Source organism: Chelmon rostratus, chromosome 8, assembly GCF_017976325.1.
Source record: "Chelmon rostratus isolate fCheRos1 chromosome 8, fCheRos1.pri, whole genome shotgun sequence".
NCBI lineage: Eukaryota > Metazoa > Chordata > Actinopteri > Chaetodontiformes > Chaetodontidae > Chelmon > Chelmon rostratus.
Genome location: NC_055665.1, coordinates 9,569,337 through 9,588,388, shown reverse-complemented (window position 1 = coordinate 9,588,388; position 19,052 = coordinate 9,569,337). Strand labels below are relative to the sequence as shown.

The following is a 19,052-nucleotide window of genomic DNA, read 5'->3' as shown; positions in this document are numbered from 1 at the left end:
GCTGAATTGACCGGATACTGCATCAAGGCATAGCACTTGATTAATGGGGTGTATGTACACACATACACGCGCATGTACATGCACGCACACACACGCTTAGGGAGGTGGCTGAGTGATTCTGCATCACAATGCAGTGGCCATGGGGAAATAACGAGACTAAAAGGGGATTAAGGTAGACACCTCATCCACTGTTGCTGTTCTCCAGGGCTCAGTCTCTTTTCTACTCTCCCCTGACACACACACATTCACGCACGCACACACACACACACAAAGCTGCGGTGGGTTAACTAGCGGCCACTTGGTTTTGGTGAATTGCGCTAACAGCTATGAGGGCGCTGTGCTGTCTTGTTGATGTCTTGGCCTTGTTAGAGTCAGTGGTCTGCTTTTAGAGGGGAGCTCTGGGGAAGCCTGTTCACAGGTCTCTGGGAGTGCATGTAAAAAAAGTTGTGTAAAGCCTCCTGTGGCTCCAGAGGGAGCTGTGCAAAATCTGATAAATTACCTCCAGTGATGTCTGTTTGGTTGAGGACAAAAAGTCTGAAAATGAAAACAAATCTGGAGTTAGAAAGACGCAAGGTTACCAGACCTCCTCAGCTCACTCCTCTCTGCTTTAAGTTTTCGCCTCCAGGCAACATCAGCTAATGATTATTTTCATCATAGATTAATCTACCAATTCTTCTCCTGATTGATGCTCGATCTGTAATGTTAGAAAATAGTGAAAACTGCCCAACACAGTGTTGTTAAGCCCAAGGTGAAATTGCTTGCTTTGTCCAAACAACACTCCAAAACAGCAAATCATTTATATGTAAGTGGAGGCTAGATCTAGAGAATGTTGCCCATTACAATTTCCCAGAGCACTTCGTGATGTTTTCAAATAACTTTTTTTGTCTGACCAACAGTACAAAATGCAGAAAAATTCACTTTGCAACCAATAAGCATTTGTCTGTTTTGTTTAATAATTCACTAAAATTCTTTAATCAATTATTACAATTGTTGACAATTAATAGGTCTGGGTGATGTGAAAATCTGTATCAACTGTTTTACCTCAATAAGCATAAATGTACCAATAGTTTTTATTCTGTACATTTAAATAAAAAGCAGTGTTTGTGTACTGAAGCTGTTTGTCATGATAACTATATAAAATGGCATGTTCTCCATGAGTAATTCCTGTGTGGCATTTTAGCTTGAAAAATGGCCAATATTATTAATCAGTCATCAAAAAAATAGCTGTCAATTATTTTTCTGTTAATTGTTCCATTCAATGAAAGGTGTTTCATCATACAGTGATATTTTAGACATTAATGTGCTTCCAGCGTTGTGGCAGCAGCAGTTTGGGGAATGCCAAACTGCTTTAACACAACAATGCCTCCACATACAGAGCCAGGTCCAGAAAGAAGCGGTTGTCTGAGTTTGTGGAGGAAATACTTGACCGGCCTGCACAGATCCCTGACAACCCCATCAAACACCTTTGGGATGAAGTAGAACACCAAATGTGAGCCAGGACTTATCACCCAACATCAGTGCCTGACCTCACTCATGCTCTTGTGGCCAAAAAGGGAGAAAATTCCTGCAATTCCTGCATCAAGGTTTGAAAATCTTGTGGAGAGAAATCCTTGATTATAGCAGCGTATCAATGTCCACTGCTTGGGAGTGAATCACAATCTCATATGGGTGTAATGCCTGTGTGTCCAAATACTGTGTGTACAAGCACTTCCTGACTCAGTTGGCTCACTCCTGATTTGTTACTGGGCTGTTGGATGATCGGTTGGTTGAGTTTCTGGTCAGATGTCATCGGTTGTTATCGCAGTAGACATTAATTGAAAGTTGTGACATAGATAAACTTACCGATTGATTTCTTATCTGCTCAAAGAATTGTCTCACATGGCAAGAGAAGGTGCTTTATACTTCTTCTGAGTTTCTGAGTAGAGTCTGAGCCATTTGAAGGACGACCATACGACAGCAGGGCAGGAGTAAGTGTTTTGGCCTTTTGAGGTTTCTATGGCAGCTGCAAACTAAGGCATGCTGAGGTTGCCATGACAGTAACGGGTGGTGGGGGTCCCACATGTTCGGTGCGATGTGTGCGTCTGTGTGAAGTGGTGTGTGGATGAGTGTAGTTATGTTTGTTTCAGAGCAGCCATGGCGTGCTGTAAGAGTGTGTGACAGATGCTCATGGGTAATTCTGTGTGTGTTTGTCCAACAAAGGGGTCTTTCACAGTGCTGGTCTATGGTGGGTGAAATGATACCCAGCCAGACCACCCCTCTCTCCTCTCCCCAGGGATTCATCTCTGGGTCAGTGCTTTCCTCTGCTGCCCCCGGTTGCCATGGTTACAGCACAAAGCGTCACCCAGGACACAGAGGTGGGAGTGAGACTCGGGCCTCTGTGACTTTCGGGGTTTGCCATGAATTATAACTCAGAGGTTCCGGGGATGAAGCCGGCTGGCAGCGTCTGAAATATGGCTGCGGTTTTGTTTGCTGTGATGTATGGAGGCAGCAGCGGCAGCCACGCTACACTGCTCCGGTTCCTCAGCACAGAAATTACCGTGCTTGTTTATGTAGGGAGAACGCAGGACAGAGGTAATTACAGTATAATGGCGCACCGGGAGTTTTGCTGGTTGGGCGGAGATCAGGAGTTCATAACAACCAACCTTACGGAGCGTTTTAATAAGGAAGAGAAGTGCGCTCGAGTCGTCGAAGATGCTGAAATGTGCAACACATTCTTGTGTGTGGCTGGAAACAAACAGCACGTTGTTTGCTTGAGAATGCAGTTGTGGTCATGTTTCGGATCCACTTGTTTGAACTTTTCGAAAAGTACAATTGATTAGCAAGTAGAACTTGAAGATACATCAGTATAATATCATATCCTGGTATGAGAGGGATTTTGTTATTTATACACCATGCAGTTGTGATTTTCTGGTCTGAAAGCTACAATACAGTAGAATCATTTAACTGTTCAACTGACTGTTCTGTGAAATGACAAATGAATGCCTGTTTTGTCATCATATTCAGATAAGTTATAGCACTCCAGTTAGGGGTGGGAGAGCATGAGCAGTCATACATCAAAGCACTATTACAGTTGTCAGATGGGCTGTACTTTTTGGGTACTGACCAAAGTGTGTCTGGAGCATCCAGTAAATAATCAAGTTTTGAAAGTTGGCTTTGTCTGATTCTGAAACTTGTTTACTTTGTTCATAATCAGGACACGACTGCATCTAATGATTATTGTCATGATCAACTAATATGCTGCAATTTTCTTGATTAATTGTTAACTGTTTTGGTGTACGAAATGTCAGAAAATAATTCCCATGATAATCAGATAATCAATTATCACAATAATCAATCAATCACATTAATAAAAAAGATCATTTTTTCATTGATTGACTAAATGGTTTAGCGACTGATTGTTTCAGCTCTGTGTTGATTACATTGAACTCTGGTGCATTTACTGTAGGAGTTTAGTTAAGGCTCCAACTGATGATATTTTCATAATAGATTAAACTGCTGATTTTCCTAACTGGATTCATTGATTAGTCATTTGGTTCATGCTGTTAGAAAATAATTAGAGCCCAAGCTGATAAATTCATATCGCTTGTTTTGACAACAGTCCAAAAGATGTTCAGTTACTATGAAAGATCTCTAAGAGAAGCAGCAAATATGTGCCTTTTAGATGTGGGAATTGTATGCATTTTTTACTCGGAAAACAAACAGTTCGCAAAATTATTGCTGATTAATGCTCCATTGATCAACAGAGGAAAAAAAAGGGTTGCTCCTATTGGCTAAAAGACATTTACTACAAGTCTGTAGTATTTTAGCTTGGTCTCTCTCTCTGGTGCCATTTATATAAGCAAATCTGTCATTTGTTTGTACTCATTTTGCAAGAGTAGCTATTACTTTTCCCAGAGATGTGATGTCTCATTCTAGTTCAAAACTCTTCATTTATTCTGGCTGCCTCAGTGGGGCCAACTCACACCGGGCAGGCCTCCAGATAAAGGAAACTGTGTGTAAACAACATATAAGTGATGTGGTGTTAGTGCTGTGTTCAGCACTATGATCCATATCTACAGAATGTGTCTGCCCACAGCTGTAAGAATATATATATATATATATATATATATAACAGACCACCACTGACTGATCCGCCATGCTGGTGCTGCTGCAGTGCCTTATGTAAGCTCAGTGAAGTACACCATCAGCACTATTATTTGGTCTCACGCTGCCAAGCTTATAGCTGAATAGTATTAAGAACGGATAGTTTTTTTTTTTCCCTCCTTCTCCACCTCTCTCCCTTATTAATGTGCTCAGCAGCCCCTTAATGTCCTCTCTGTTTACCCTCCAGAAGTTTACCGTCTTGGCACTACCTCTCGCCCTCCTCTCCACTTTTTCTGCTTTTTCTCTTCTCGCCAAACTTCTTCTCACTTCTCCTCCACCTCATGTTTAACTTTACTGAAACTCTGCCCCTCAGTTTCCACTCCCTCTCTCTCTACTGTCTTTATTGCCATGTTCACATCCTCTCCAACTTTTCTTTCTTTGCTTCCTTACGGCTCCACTTCCCTCTTCTACATCTGTTGCTTCTGTATTCTTCCTCACAGCCTCTCCTTTTTTAGCCAGGATGTCAGTGTCAGTCTGTTTGTCTGTTGTTGTGTCACTCACTTTACCACTTTGGTCCCCTGACTTTTCCTCACCAGCTGGCCAAGGTTTTCACTTATTCTGCGCAATATCTCAACATCTAATAGATGGATTGGCACAAGAGTTTGCACAGACATTCATGCTTCTGAGGCAATAAATACTCCTGACTTTGTAGTCCCCTGACTCTTCCTCTTTTCCTGCCATGCCCGACATAAGGTTTGAGTGAAATGTCTGAACAGCTATTGGATGGATTGGCATGAAGTCTGATACAGACATCCTCTTCTCAGGATGAATTTAAGTAACATCAGGGCTCATACATCTCAGTTGTCAGGCTCCTAATAGTTTGCGTGTAGGTAATGAAAGCAGCTGGCAGTCTTTTCACAGCTGTGTATTCCCAGTGGGTCACTTCTGTTTCTAAAAACTCTTTTCATTGCTTGTCTCATTGCTTGATCCACGTTGTTAGGAAAGCACAAATCATGAGCCATGCTTTGCTCTAGCAAGGTTCAAAACGTGCCTCCTCGGAGTGGGTAGTTTGCTTGGCTGCTACTGAATGGTGATACACACTCATAATCAATTAGACTAGCTGGGTTTAGACTGTGGATATAAGTGTGCCATTGCAGCCTATTTCAGGTGGATTTCTCCTCCCGTTCCAACTAGCATCCTACATGCGTACTCCGCTCACTAATGGTGCAAACCAATCAGAGTGTCATCTCCCTTTCCAGGTGCACCTGCACCTGGCGGATCGCAATTTACACGGCGGATTCGGCAAGTTGGAGAAGCAAATGGTTTTCTGCTGAGGAAACGGGTCTTCTTATGCATGAAGTGAGAGCGCGCAAGCAGACAATCTAAAGGAGCAGCAGGAAACCCCCAAAGCTCCCTGAGGTGAAGCAGGCCTGGAAGGATCTTAGTATTTGAATAATGCACCCTTTACATTGCGGGAAAATACTGCACCGTTCACTTTAGACCAAGTTTTTATTGGTCAGCGGCGGAATCGCTTTCTGCTGCCTCAAGATAGCAATACACGAACAATGCGCCTGACCACACCTAATTTTAAGAACATGGGCAAGCAGATGAGCTCAAGTACTTTCACAATACAAGTGCTGGGTGTGAAATTTATAACTGCGTCGGTCAGAAACTAGCAATGACATTTGCTCTGCGCAGTACACCACACCTGGTGTAAGGCAGAGCCATTACTCTTATTCTTTCTGCCTTTCGTCCTTCATGTTAATTGTTTTTTGGTGTCACCTTTTCCCCTTCTCTCTTCTGTTTCTTGACTCCAGGACTGGGTTTTCCTCACTCGCTTCTGCTTTCTCACCGACTTTGGACGCCTGGACTTCCGGTTCCGCTATCCCAAGGTAGGGCGACTTACTGCAGCTGTGTGTGTTTGTGTGTGACTGTATCATCCATTTGTTTTAAATCTATTATTTTCAATCAATTTTCCACATTGCCTCAGCCTGCCCACACTTTATTCTCTGGCAGCACAAGTGTTTTACTTTCCTTCTTTCTCTTTCTCTACTTTAGTATCTTCCTCTCAACTAGTTCTTTCTCTTTCCTTCCTCTTACCTTATTTAAACTGATGCCATCGCTATTTCTCACCTCCCTCCTTCTTCCCCCGGCTGTTCCTGCTGCACAGGCCTCGTCCTCTTTTTCTATCCCCTCCTTCTCCTTTTGCTCTCCCCCGCTCTATCTTTCCACGCGTCTGTTTTGTTCTTCCGTCTGTCTTCTTTTACCATGCCTTGCTTTGCTGTGGTAGCCTGCAGTCTTTGGAAACAGTTTTTGCCGTATAAATTTCAATCCGTCTGACTGCCTCCTCTCTGATCTGTGCACTCTCTATGCTCTCTCTCCCTCTGTCGCTCCTCTGTGCAGTCTCGCTGCTGTCAGAACATATTGCTCTACTTTGATGACAGTTCTCAGTGGCCAGCTGTGTACAAGAGGCCTGAAAAGGTGAGATACTGACACCCTCTGAATCATGTCTTTCGACAAGCCATTATTAAAGAGAAATACAGCTCCGCTGACAAATTCGCGTCACAGTTGTGATGACAGCGTCCTGTGACTGCAATTTATTTAATTTTAATACTAAAGGATCACACACTGCTCATGCTGCTCAGAATATAACAAAGCCGTCTTTCTCAGTTCCTGAAAGGCTTTTCACTCACAGGCAATGATGTATTATTGATGATACATGCAGTGATCAAGTGTGGTACAATCCATAGTTGTGCCCGACCTGAAGCTGCTCCACAGAAGATAACAGCAGGAAGATTTTCCTCAGATAGATGTCTATTTTTTATTTCTTCGAAAAGTCTGTTAGTATTTGGACAGTGATGCATTTTTGTTGTTCTGGCCCAGTTGCCAAACACATTGGATCTTAAATAAAATTGATGTTTATTATCAGCCTTGCTGGGACTGTTGCCCTGTTCAAGTTCTTGTACTGTATAAAGGAAAAAATGTTGTGATTGATATTGTTCACCCAACAGTCACTGTGTGAACAATACTTAAAACACCCTTAAAACTGAAAGTCAGCACTTCAGTTCAGTAGTCATTGTTTTCTTTCAAATCCAATCCGAGCACAGAGCCAAAACATTTGGAAATGCATCTCTTTCCATGCACTTAACCGCCTGCGCTGTATGCATTTAGGAATAATTCCTACATTTTCCTCCCATAAGCAGTTTGCACTAAACACCCGATTGATTCCATAATTTTAAGTTTTAGCCTGAGATCTTTTTTATTGGCTTGAGCTGGAAGAGTAGCATGCATTGATCTCTAATCTGTGTTGTATTCACCGGTATATGCCACAGTCAGCTGGTGATATAATATGATACAGTCTATGAAATTATCATTAGATTGCTTTCATAAGCAGTGAATAATACATAATGCAGCCATTTACTGTAGGCATATGTTGGTACCCTCCACTCATCTCATTCATTTTAAAGCTTAACCAGCCCAGTGTTTCTCAACACACAACATGTGATCTGTGTCTTGTGTTATTAAAGCAACTGCTGCTTAAAAACTGCGTAGAACAGTTAGGATTATCATGTGTTTCGTGTGCTTTATATGTGTAGGAAAATCCATGCTTGTTCCTCTTTAAGAAAAAAGGGTAACACAGATACCTTGCATGCCATTCGGTTGTATTCTTCTCGCTGACATCTTTTGACACACAGATGTGACGTTATGTTGTGATATTTCCAGTAATGCACCATTTCTCATCTCCCAGACAAATTTTAGTATCAGATTCCCAGAATCAAATAGTACGGCCTTCATTCTGCACGCACCGTTTTGCACTAATATTCAAGAGTCACACTGGGAGAAATCCATCACAGCAGAGACAAAACATATCAATTTTAATTCCACTTACTGCAGCTTCAATAGACCAGAAGCCAATGCAGCCACCATTTCAATTACATTTTGATGAAACGCTTTTCATTTCATGCATTTTCTGGACTAGAAAAATGGTCTCTTATGCTTTCCCTGCTGCTCTATTATTACTTAATATGCATGCAGCGGAACGTAGGTGTAACCTGCAGCTGCTTGCAACAAGTTTGGGCACTTCCTCTGAGCTTTATTGAAAAATATTTTGTGAAATAGATGAGAAAGCCTGAGGGTAGGACAGAAAATCCAATTGGGCGGTTTTGAATGTGTTAAAAATTGTTCCTATTTTGATTTTAATGCGTCTTCTCCCCGTCAGAACTGCTACCAGAAGGAAGCGGTGCTGAGGCCCGAGAACAACCAGGTCATCAACCTCACAACACGCTACACTTGGTCAGGCTGTGTGGTAAGAGCACACGCAAATACATACATGGATGCACACACACACCTACTGAGCGTCCCTGAGAATCCAGCAGATGAAGCTGTTCTGTAACTACAGCTGACCTCTGACCCCTCTGTGTTGTGTTGCAGAATCACATTATTCCTTTTTATCACCAGACAGTTGAACTAATTTTCATCTTTCTGATGCAAACCAGTAGCAGAAATAATGTAGAGGTAAACAAATACAGAGAGAGGCAGTGAGAGCTCATGATCTATAATGAGTTTTTTTATACATGTTCACACATTGGTCCAAAAGATCTCCTGTAACACTTTTTCTTAGATATTCCTCTTGTCTCTTTTTCAATAAGCAACACAACATGTTTGTTTATCACATTACGAAGTGTGATTGCTAGCGTGACCCTGTTGTTGTGGCAGTTAGTGGATCTTGTTGCCACATTTCAGGATATATTGGGGGTGTGAAATATGTTTGTATCTTGATACATCAGACCCGCTCGGCTGTAATAATTCAATGTGTCTCTGAGGTAAAACGCGCTGCCTTTTTGGATAACAACATCCTCTGTGCACCCCCTCCCCAATGCATTTCTCTCTCATGTCCCTCTCAGGTGGAGGGAGACGGGAACGAGGAGGTTCTGAGCTGCGTGGGCGGTCGTAGTTTCCGCTCAGTGAGGGAGAGATGGTGGTACATCGCTCTCAGCAAGTGTGGGGTAAGTACTGACCAGTGACGTCGCCCTGGCGCCCCCCTGACGTCCCCCTGACCCCACTGGCACTTCCTCTCAGTCTACTACCAAGCAGAGTTACTGTGTTTGCTCTCTGCTGCTCTTCAGATAAACAAATCACCATTAACATCACCATCATGACCATCTATCCATCAAAACTGGAGACAGATGACTCCTTAAGGAGAAGAAAGTTAATGTACTTATCTTAGACATCTATAAACGTATTGAAATGTAACTTCTTTTTTTCAAACACTGAGGGAAGGAGCTGTTTTTACATTTTAAATCATAGTTTTAACTTTTCGCAGTCAAGCAAAAAACAGCTTCCAGGTGCAGGCAGCAGCATCAGATATTAAAATGGGGAAGCTGAGGCAAAAATACCGAGCACACCCCGAGGAAGGCTGTGTGAAACCCTGGATGTTTTAAGGCTGCTTTTTGCGCTGGCTCCTGTTTTAAAATTTAAATCAACTTGAGCATAATTTTTGTCCCAGTGCTGTCTCGTTTGAGCATTTTGCACCAGGCTACATATTAAAATCTAGAAGTAAAGTAATCTAAACAGGCTAAATTAAAAAAGAAAATTGTAAGGAAATTTAGCCCTGTGATTTATAGTACTTATCCAAATGAGAGATGAAAAGATTGCAGTTAAGTAAACTGATATTCTACTATGAATTCTTATATGATGTTGCATGTTGCAGACCAATATAATTTCTGGCCAAAATGCCCTTCATACTCTCCTGCCCTCATCTCTTCATATGTTACAGGTGATCTTGAATCTGTGCATGAATCTTTGAATTGCCTCTGAACACCATGAAGCACTGTATCTCTCTCCCATGCTGCAGGGCTTTGTGCAACACAGACTCTTAATATGCAACTCTCTTCTTGAACTGTGCTAAACATGCCTTACAAGGCCTCCACTGTAGCCTATTGATTAGCTAGCTTTAGGGACTTTTAAGCATTGTGTTGTTTTTTTAATGGGACTCAGTGTTGAGGTAATGGTGTGCCGGGAGAAAAAGAGCAGAAAGTGGTCGCTGCAGTGTGTTGTTTGTTGATGTGAGTCTGGGCCGGGGTACACGGTGGAGAAATCATGAGCTTGTATAATGATAGCTCTGCTCAGTGATGATGCATCCTCCTACACCGAGGGCTTGAGTCAAGGACGAATCCCAGGAATAGGTGTGTGGTGTTGTTTTTTTATGTGTGCTGTGTTTTGATGTTTATGAAAGCGGGTGAGGAAGAGGGTGAATAAGTCTGATTTCAGCTGAATGTGAATCGCTGTGCGTCTGCCTGCCTATCAGTGTCACACTCTGGGTACATCAGTGTCATGCTCCTGGTCATGATTCTGTGTGTGTTTGTGTGTGTGACAGAATTTTTTTTCTGGCTTTGCTTTTGTGCTGTCGGTTGAGAGCGCTGGCTGAAGAGGGATATGATTAGAGCGGATGCTTCCTGCGGAGCGTGGTTTAGTGTCACGCCAGCGTCCGCTGATAGACACGCTGCCTAATGCTGTTGGACTAAAATATAAAAGCTCGCCTCCACTCCCGAGGACATATGCACGCCGCGCCCAGCGGCCAATTTGCACCCCTCGTTTCCCGCCGCTCGCCTTCTTGCCTCCCTTTCGCTTTCACACCTCTCCATCTTCTCCTGCCTCTGTCGCTCACAATCTCTGGCTGCGTCCCGCTCTCTTTCAACTCTCTGTCACCAAGCTGTGACGCGCTTCACGCCATTTCATATCCATTTACCCCTCCACATCGTACTCCTCTCTGTCAGCCTGTCTCTAATTGTGTTTTTCCTCTCCATGTTGCCATCTCACTGGTCTCATTTCTTATGTGACTATTCCATGCTGTTTTCCATGCACCATCACTTTCATATGCGACTACACATTTTCCTCTTTTTGTCCCTGTCTCTTATCCAGCTCTCCATTCATGTACTTTTCATCTGAGTCTTTACCTGTGCTGAAGTGGGTCTAAATCCATATCAGCTCATAAGCCCTGAAAAGAAGAGGATATCTGCTCTCCATCCCCAGATGTTGACTCGCCTGCACGAAATGGTAAAATGTGAGGTTATTTAACATTTCCAGGCAATTTCACTTGATTAATTATAGCAGGAAACCTCAGGGCTGCAAATAATCATTATTTCATCAGCAGAAAAAAAAAGACGGTCATTATAAATAAAATTCAGGTCATCACAAATTACAGAGCACAGGACCTCTGGCAATCAGGATGAAGGTTTCCAGACAAGAAAATTGCCAGTAACCAAAGCTCACTAAAATAAGCAGGCTTGAATGCTGTTTTTTCTCTTGCAGATGTCTTTGCATTAGCAGTATTTACCTTGGTTATTTATAGTCTCAAACTTCTGAAAGCTTCCCTTGTCACACATACACCAGACTGAATAGTTCACCTTGAATAGCATCTGTGGAGCCACGCACAACTAGAAAGGCAAAAAAAGGCAAGTAACACTTATCTTTCTGGCACTGCCTTTTTTGATTAGTTACAGTAATATAACTCATTAGGTAGACCTAATTATACCATCAACTGAAATTTAACAGAAAAACTCAATAGCGTGGTTTCATTGCTTGGCATTGACCCCAGCAAAAGTTGTCTGAGCATTAGTTTGTGAGGCGTTTATCCTTGTGGTCTTTCAAACAGAAGTGGAGAAATGGAAAGCTTTGAATGGCTGTAATCAACCTCTGCTTTATTGTGCTGAGCTGAACGGCTGTTAATGAAAGAAAATTACCTCAGCAGGGAGCCCAGAAAGCACTGGAATTAGACTGACTGTTAATGGGCGCAGGACAAAATGGCCCAAATTTCTCAGCTGTCAACTTGGCCAGAGAGCTCATCTTCACAGAACACACAGTGCAGAAAACACACCCGCATCTGCTGAGCTTTGTCCAGGTCTCAGTCAAAAACTGCATCTCGCGTAAAGGCTTGCAGCTCAGACACATACAGAAGACGGATTGTGAGTGCAGAGCCAGTTAAGACCTGAAATATTGCTCTTCTTTCATGCAATAAACAAGAAATAACAAGAGTATTTGACAGTGTTGCAAGTCTTTCGGGAGAGATTTTATAGGAAATGAACAGACTTGATGATCTGTAGATTGTGTTGCTCACGGTGAGTTAGAGCTGCAACTAGCAATATTTTCACTTTCAGATACAGTTTCTTATTAACCTGGAGATTATTTTCCCGCTTCATCGTCTTCATGTCAGATTATAGTGAGCTCTACACTATACGGTCAAAAGTGTGTGGACAGCAGTGTATATCTGATTTGGAGCTGTTTTTCATGGTTACATTACTGCTACAGCATACAGTGACATGTTTACTGATAACAGTTTGGGGGAAGCTCCTTCCTGTTTCAGCATCACAATGACCTTAAACCCAGACTTCAACACCGTCAAGCAATTTCAGGATGAACTGGAGCGGTAACCTCTGGCCAGACCTTACAGCACAACAAAAATGCTAAAAGGCATGCTGGGAAATGTAGGATCCAGTCGTTGTAGAGCTTGACTCACACCAATGACCAGTAGTGAAATGTAATTACTTGAGTACTGTATTCAAGCACAGATTTGAGGTACTTTGCTAGTGTATTCCTTCTACCTATACAACTTCAATGCATCTCAGAGGCAAATATTGTACTTTTTACTCCTCACAGCTTTAGTTACTACTTACTTTTCAGATTGCCATCCATAAACGATAAACGATAAACCAAATATTTAAGTGTTCCTGTCTGGGTTGAGAAAATTCTGCTTCTTCTTTAACTAAACAAACGATTTAAAAACCCCCTTTTGGATTTGCTGGAAAATACACCATCACATTTTTTTAGATGCAAAACATATGATGTTATAGAATATGACGCATTGCTATTAAACTTCCCCAACGGTATATATATAATTAGCTCACTCCACCTTAAACATCTGCAGCAGTAAAATGCAACACAAACATTAAGGCAGCAGTAATAATAATCCAACATCAGACTCTACAAAATAGCAAAATACTTACAGGGACCATTTTCCTGCAGAATGAGTACTTTTACTTTAAACACTAAATAAGTTTTGTTGATAATACTTTTACTTGTGTTGGAGTATTTTAACTATGCTGTATCAGTACTTCTACTTAAGTAAAGGATCTTTTTCTACTACAGCGAGTGAAACGTCAGGATATCATGGCCTCTGCTTCTTTAATTTTTATTTTTTAGATTATTAATTAAATGCCCACTGTTCCGGACATATGGACATAATTCTTGGGTGTCCACATACTTTGTTTGGATGCGCATAACAGAGTGTACACACTCGATTTTCACACTCACCCTAAACTGTAAGCTATTACCAAACACTTAATGTTCCAGAGACAAGATCAACAATCTGAAAAGACTCTCAGAAGTCCTTTTTAAATGCAGTTATCAGCAGCTCAGGGGAGCGCAGGATGTATAAGAGGTGTTTGGGTGAGAACAGCTTCAGTGTGTGATATATCAGTACAGTATATCAGAAGCAGATGCCTTTTACACCTGAAACCAACAAGCAAACCCCCAAAATCATCCTGTCAGTCCCACAGAGAGAGAGAGAATCCCTGCTGTGTGAAGTGCTACCTCTCCCCTCATCTACCCTTTCTCTCCTGCACCTATCTCTCTCTCCCTCTTTGCATTCGCTCCCTTTTCTTCCTTCAGCCTTCCTCTCTACCTGTTTCTTTTAACTGTCTCTCGCTCTTCATCTATCACTCTCTTTATCTCTGTCTGCTTGCTCTTTGTGTCTGTATTGATTTTGTGGCAGTGCACACTCCATGCTTCTCGCCCTTTTTGATAGAGGGAGTGAGATGAAGTCTCAGGCTGCCAAATGAAAGTCTTTTTTTTTCCGCCCTCACTCTCTTTTCCCTCGCTCCACCGAAACAAGCGCGAACTCCATCGGCTTTGAACTCGTGTGTGTGTGAAATGAGCTCTCTGTGCTCTGATTGTCAACCCATCTCTGTCCAAGCCCCCCACCCCTTGTTCTCTGGTCCCCTTCCCTCTTTTTTCTCACCTCCCAAATTCACTTCACTTTGACGCTTCTCACTTGTGTGACGGCCAAAAATGAACACCATTCCGACTGTGTTTTACCACACAGGTACGTTCATTTTCTCTGCGGTATTTCGTCTTTCCTGCATGTTTACAGAGCCAGATATCCTCTTTCTGGGCTCTCTTTCATAACACTGGAGCAATTTTATCTGATGAAATTAGGAGCCAAACAAATAATTGATGTGTGTCACACATTGCACAATGCATCTGCATTAAAGTAGAGAAGATTGTTGCTATGGATATGATCCATCCATCCTTCCCATCTGTTAATCTGGGTCATCTTCTCATTGGCAGCACAGCCTAGATTCCTTTTTTATTTCTCTACTAACTTCCTCTCCACACCTGAGGGATCCTGAGGCACTTTCAGGCCAGCCGGGGGACTGACTGACTATATGGCACAATTACACAGCAGCTAAACCAACAGCGTGTCTCTCCCCGAGGAGGATTCTGATGTTTTCCTCCTCTTGTTGCAGGAAAGGCTGGAAGAAATCTGGTTTTACTTAACTTAAAGTTGTGGTAGGCAGGAATTTAATGTTAAAACATAAATCCCAAAGTAGCAACAGAGGAGCGCAGCCGTACACCGATGTGCTACGTTTGCCCTGTTCACTCACTTGGCGTCCTGGTGTGAACGGCCATCAGTGGAACATTTGTTCTGCAGAACCTGAAGATCACTGAGCTTAAAAGACGCAGAACTGTCACAAACAGCAGCTTACAAATATGTCACCTGGTTTCTGAGTGTGGAAGTTACAGCAGGGTGTTGATGTTGGAATATGAGACCCGACTTATCACTTATCAGTAAAGTATTAAAAGTTGGCATCAAATGTCCAGTCACATTTTGTCAACTTGTTCTCGCGCTCTCTTCATTCTTTTATATATATTATTCTTTTATATTTAGTTTAGTATTTTAATTTAGCCTTTTTTGTTAATTTTTTTTCTGCGTGGCTGTTTAACATTTGACATTTCTTGCTTTACATGTTGACAGATCAGGTAACTTAATGGAAACAGAGTTTCGTTTTAGTCTCCAGACTCAATTGTTTTAGCGCTTGTACCAAAAATTTTGAAAGAAAAGTTCGACCATCGATGTAGACTGAGAACTAACAATATTCTGACGGATTCATGCAAAGACATATGTGCTGAAGCAGAAACAAAAATGCAGTTTTGTATTACTTGGCCTTAAACGATTTTCATTCTTGAAATTGTTCTCATGTGTAAAATATTCTATAAATGTGCCAGTTTCCATCCCCAAAACATTAGAACAGATTGATATTTATATATAGATACCAAGATGCTGTTGTATTTTTTTTTTTCATGTGTCCCCTGCTCCAGTTTAATTCCTTCCTACTTACTTGTCTTGGTAGTCCACACAGCACTCTAAGGTTCCCACAATTTAACTGTGAAATGCTAGCTTTAAGTCCAGCTAACGTCTCCTAATGGTCCTGTAGGTCTCCATTGTCAGATTTATAATGAAAAAGCAAAATGTCACAGGACTAATGTTTAAAAATGCATGTAAAGAGTTTCCTCTCGCTGCCATTTCAGCCTGTAGAGTTGCCCAGTGCAGCATTAAGCATTAATGTATATTTTGTATGGATCACAAAGCCTGTAACAATGTAAGAGAAGTCTCACCTGCCTCCTCTCTCCACCTCTGCTCCTCTCTCGCAGGGCGATGGCTTGCAGCTGGAGTACGAGATGAAACTGACCAATGGCCAGTCTTTCTGGACGCAGCATTTCTCTGCAGATGAGTTCGGTAAGAGTGATTAGACAGAAAGAGAGAGATTATGGAACGAATCGCTGATGGCACAAGCCAACACCACTTAGCACGGCCAATAAAGCACACTGAACTGAACAAATTACAATAACGAAGGGACGGCTGAATGAATTAATGATGATAGATGAACTGAGAGGAAGGGATGAAAAGAAGAAGAGGCCCGAGTAGCTTCTAAATGAATTATTCCTACATCTCCAATGTTCTCTCCTTCTACTGTAACTCTCTCTGTTTCTTAACCCAATATCCTCATCTCGTACCTGCCTCTCTGGATATCTCACCCCTCTGATTTTCTACCTTTTCCTTCCTCTGTCCTCCCCTCTCTTCTCCACCTCGATACTCTCTGAACCTCATTGACTCGTTTACTTTCTGGTTTTGATTCCATCTCCTCTCTTGGACCTTTTGCTTCTCCTTTTCCCACCTTCCTCTGTTTTTTTCCCACTTTCTTTCTCATCAATTATTCCTTCCCTTCTCCACTTCATCCCCCCTACTCACAGGAATCTTGGAGACGGACATCACGTTCCTGGTCATCTTCTCCATGGTGTTCCTCCTCTCCTGCTACTTTGCTTGTAAGTACCGTCTTTTCCACTCACTGTATCTCGCTTTTTTCCCCTTCTTCTATGAACAAGCCAATTTATTCTGACTTTCAGAGCCGGCAGAAGTTATTAAGTGCCCTTTTCCTCTGATCTATTATAAAATCTACATGTTTTCTTGATGGGATAGGAGTAAGTCTTCGTGTCTCCTGTGATAAGTAAAGGTGGAGCATGTGCCTATCTTTTCTCGGGGAGTGAGATGGGATGGCGAGAGCGGGGTTTAGTTTTCGTGTAAAGGTGAACGGTTGACTGGAGAAGGCAGCGCTAGCCTTAAGGTTAGTGAAGCGAGTTTGTCACATGAAGGCCACAGCTCAAATAACCCGAAGCAGCTGAGTACAAAAGCCCCGGTGCAGTGGTTCCCTACCTGTTAGGCTCACAACTGGCGGCCCCACATCATACGTTAGGACCTTAGTGTGGAGCTGACTTATGAGCGGGTCAACCGAAGACACATTTTTCAGTCTCAGTTTGTTTCTTCTGAAGGATTTTTGGATGCCTGAAGAGGTGAAAATAACCAGTGTTTCACAAGGATAAACAGGACAAATTGAGAAAAGTCTTGTTTTTTTTCTTTCACATCCATTTAATTATCATTTGGGGATTTCCCGACCTTTAGGTTTACTACAATTATGCAAATGGTGTTGGTTTTATTAGCCAGGAGTAGTTATGCTTAGCTTAAGTATATGATGTGTGTTTGCGTTTGTGTGTGTGTGCATGCGTGCCTGTAAAAAGTGACATTAATCTGGATATTAAGCTTCAAATTTTGGCATAAAATATCCTTCAAAATCCATAATTTAACTTGAGTGTCATTCAAGTGTCATGTAGTTAAATGGAAGTGGACCTGTCATCACTTTAAATACAGGGGGTTATGCAAAGTTTATTCCGTGCTTTGCGAGTCACCCATACTGCAGACGAATGAAGCTACATAATGAGGTGCAAATATATCTTTTGACTCTTGGGTCTACTGAAATCTGAAAGGGAGAGGCGTTGAATGAACTGCTATCTTCTCCACCAATATTCACCGACATGGAGGCTTGAGTTTTATGTATTTGCACAAAATCAAACAAAGGGCATAAAAATGAACAGTGTAGCGTGTTGCACAAAAACAGGAAAAAAAGGCCTAAAGGGGTTTATTCAAGCCTTAGAAAACAAAATCCTCTGTGTGGTAGATGTATGCAGATTGTGAAGAAATAGGAAAAGGTTTAAAACCTTGAAGTCAGGAGGAGATGACAGGAGGAATGTTCCTTTGACAGCCACCATTACCTTTGAGGAAGTCACAGGAGGATCCAGCAGCATTTGGCTGGCCTGTGGTTATACAGGGCAGCTGTGTGTGTGTGTGTGTGTGTGTATGAGTGAATGTTTATGGCCCTTCCTCCCACTGTAAATTTCCCCTGGGCGACTGCTGTTTGGGAGTGCTTTGGTAGTAAAATTGCCTGTTTAAATACACATTAAAAATATTTCCTCCCAGATTAGGGAGGGAGGATGAGGAAGATGTATAAAGCTTCATCCAGAAACGGACACAACAAGATGGATGCATACTAATGGTCGCTCCCCTCCTTCTTCTGGCCTGTTCCCTTGTTATTTTCCTCTTCTCTCTGTCTCTCACCTCTCTCGCTCTCCTTCACCATCTGTTAGCATATCTCCATCCTTTTTATCTCTATCCACACCAGCACACACACACACACACACACACACACACATACCTCCATCACCTCTATCTCACTCTTGTGTTTTTTCCCCCTGCAGATAATCTAAAGGGAAGACAGCTTCTCCACACAACCTACAAAATGTTTATGACGGCGGCAGGTGTAGAGGGTGAGATCTTCTGCCCGAACACACACACACACATACACACACACACACACACACTCAAGATGACAATGAGCCTCTCACGCGGCTGCAGCATCTCTTACCTTAATCCCAACTTGAAGAGCCGAGATATTATCGGCGTTATTAGCCTCTGAATAGGGACTATTGGAAACAGCTGTGCTGCGCTACAGTGTTCGGTGGAGCGTGTCGTTACTGACAAACACCCCCCCCCCCCCCCCCCCCCCCCCAACCCACCCCTTATCTTCTTCCTTCTCTCTTGCTTGTCCCCTCTCCAAATCCCTTCTCGATTCTCCTGCCACCTCTAAACTGTCTTTCTCCCGCTTCTCTCAAGCTCTCTGCTCCTTTTTTATCTCCTTTTATCAATTTCTGTCCCCATTTCTCTCCCACCCCTCCTGCACATCCTTTTCCCTCATTACCATCTCCCTGTCTCCTCTGTTCTTTATCTTTTCTTTACTTCTTCTGTCTTCTCTGACATCTCCTTGTTTTCTACCTTTTCTCCTCTTCTTCCCCAACACCCCCCCCACCCCGCTGCTCTCCCATCTCTTTTCCTCCCGTCTCTTCTCCCTCCCTCCTTCTCCCTTTCTCTTATTTGCCTCCTCCCTGCATCTTTCCACTTGGCAGTGCTCAGCCTGTTGTTCCATTGTGTCTACTGGGGCCTGTATGCTCGAGATGGAGTCGGCAACGGCAGCCTGAAAATACTTGGTGAGTTCTTCTCCTGCATCGGCGACTGACTGGCTGAC

General features: G+C 42.6%; 1 protein-coding gene across 1 annotated transcript in view; it reads left to right on the top strand.

Moving 5' to 3' along the window:
• tmem145 (transmembrane protein 145) overlaps positions 1-19,052 on the top strand; it is a 33,670-nt gene that overhangs the window by 5,456 nt on the left and 9,162 nt on the right. The window contains exons 2-9 of the mRNA XM_041943311.1: positions 5,901-5,975; positions 6,487-6,564; positions 8,303-8,389; positions 8,988-9,089; positions 15,793-15,877; positions 16,393-16,464; positions 18,229-18,297; positions 18,934-19,014. Of these exons, the coding sequence (XP_041799245.1) occupies positions 5,901-5,975; positions 6,487-6,564; positions 8,303-8,389; positions 8,988-9,089; positions 15,793-15,877; positions 16,393-16,464; positions 18,229-18,297; positions 18,934-19,014 (649 nt within the window). The remainder of the gene's footprint in view (positions 1-5,900; positions 5,976-6,486; positions 6,565-8,302; positions 8,390-8,987; positions 9,090-15,792; positions 15,878-16,392; positions 16,465-18,228; positions 18,298-18,933; positions 19,015-19,052) is intronic.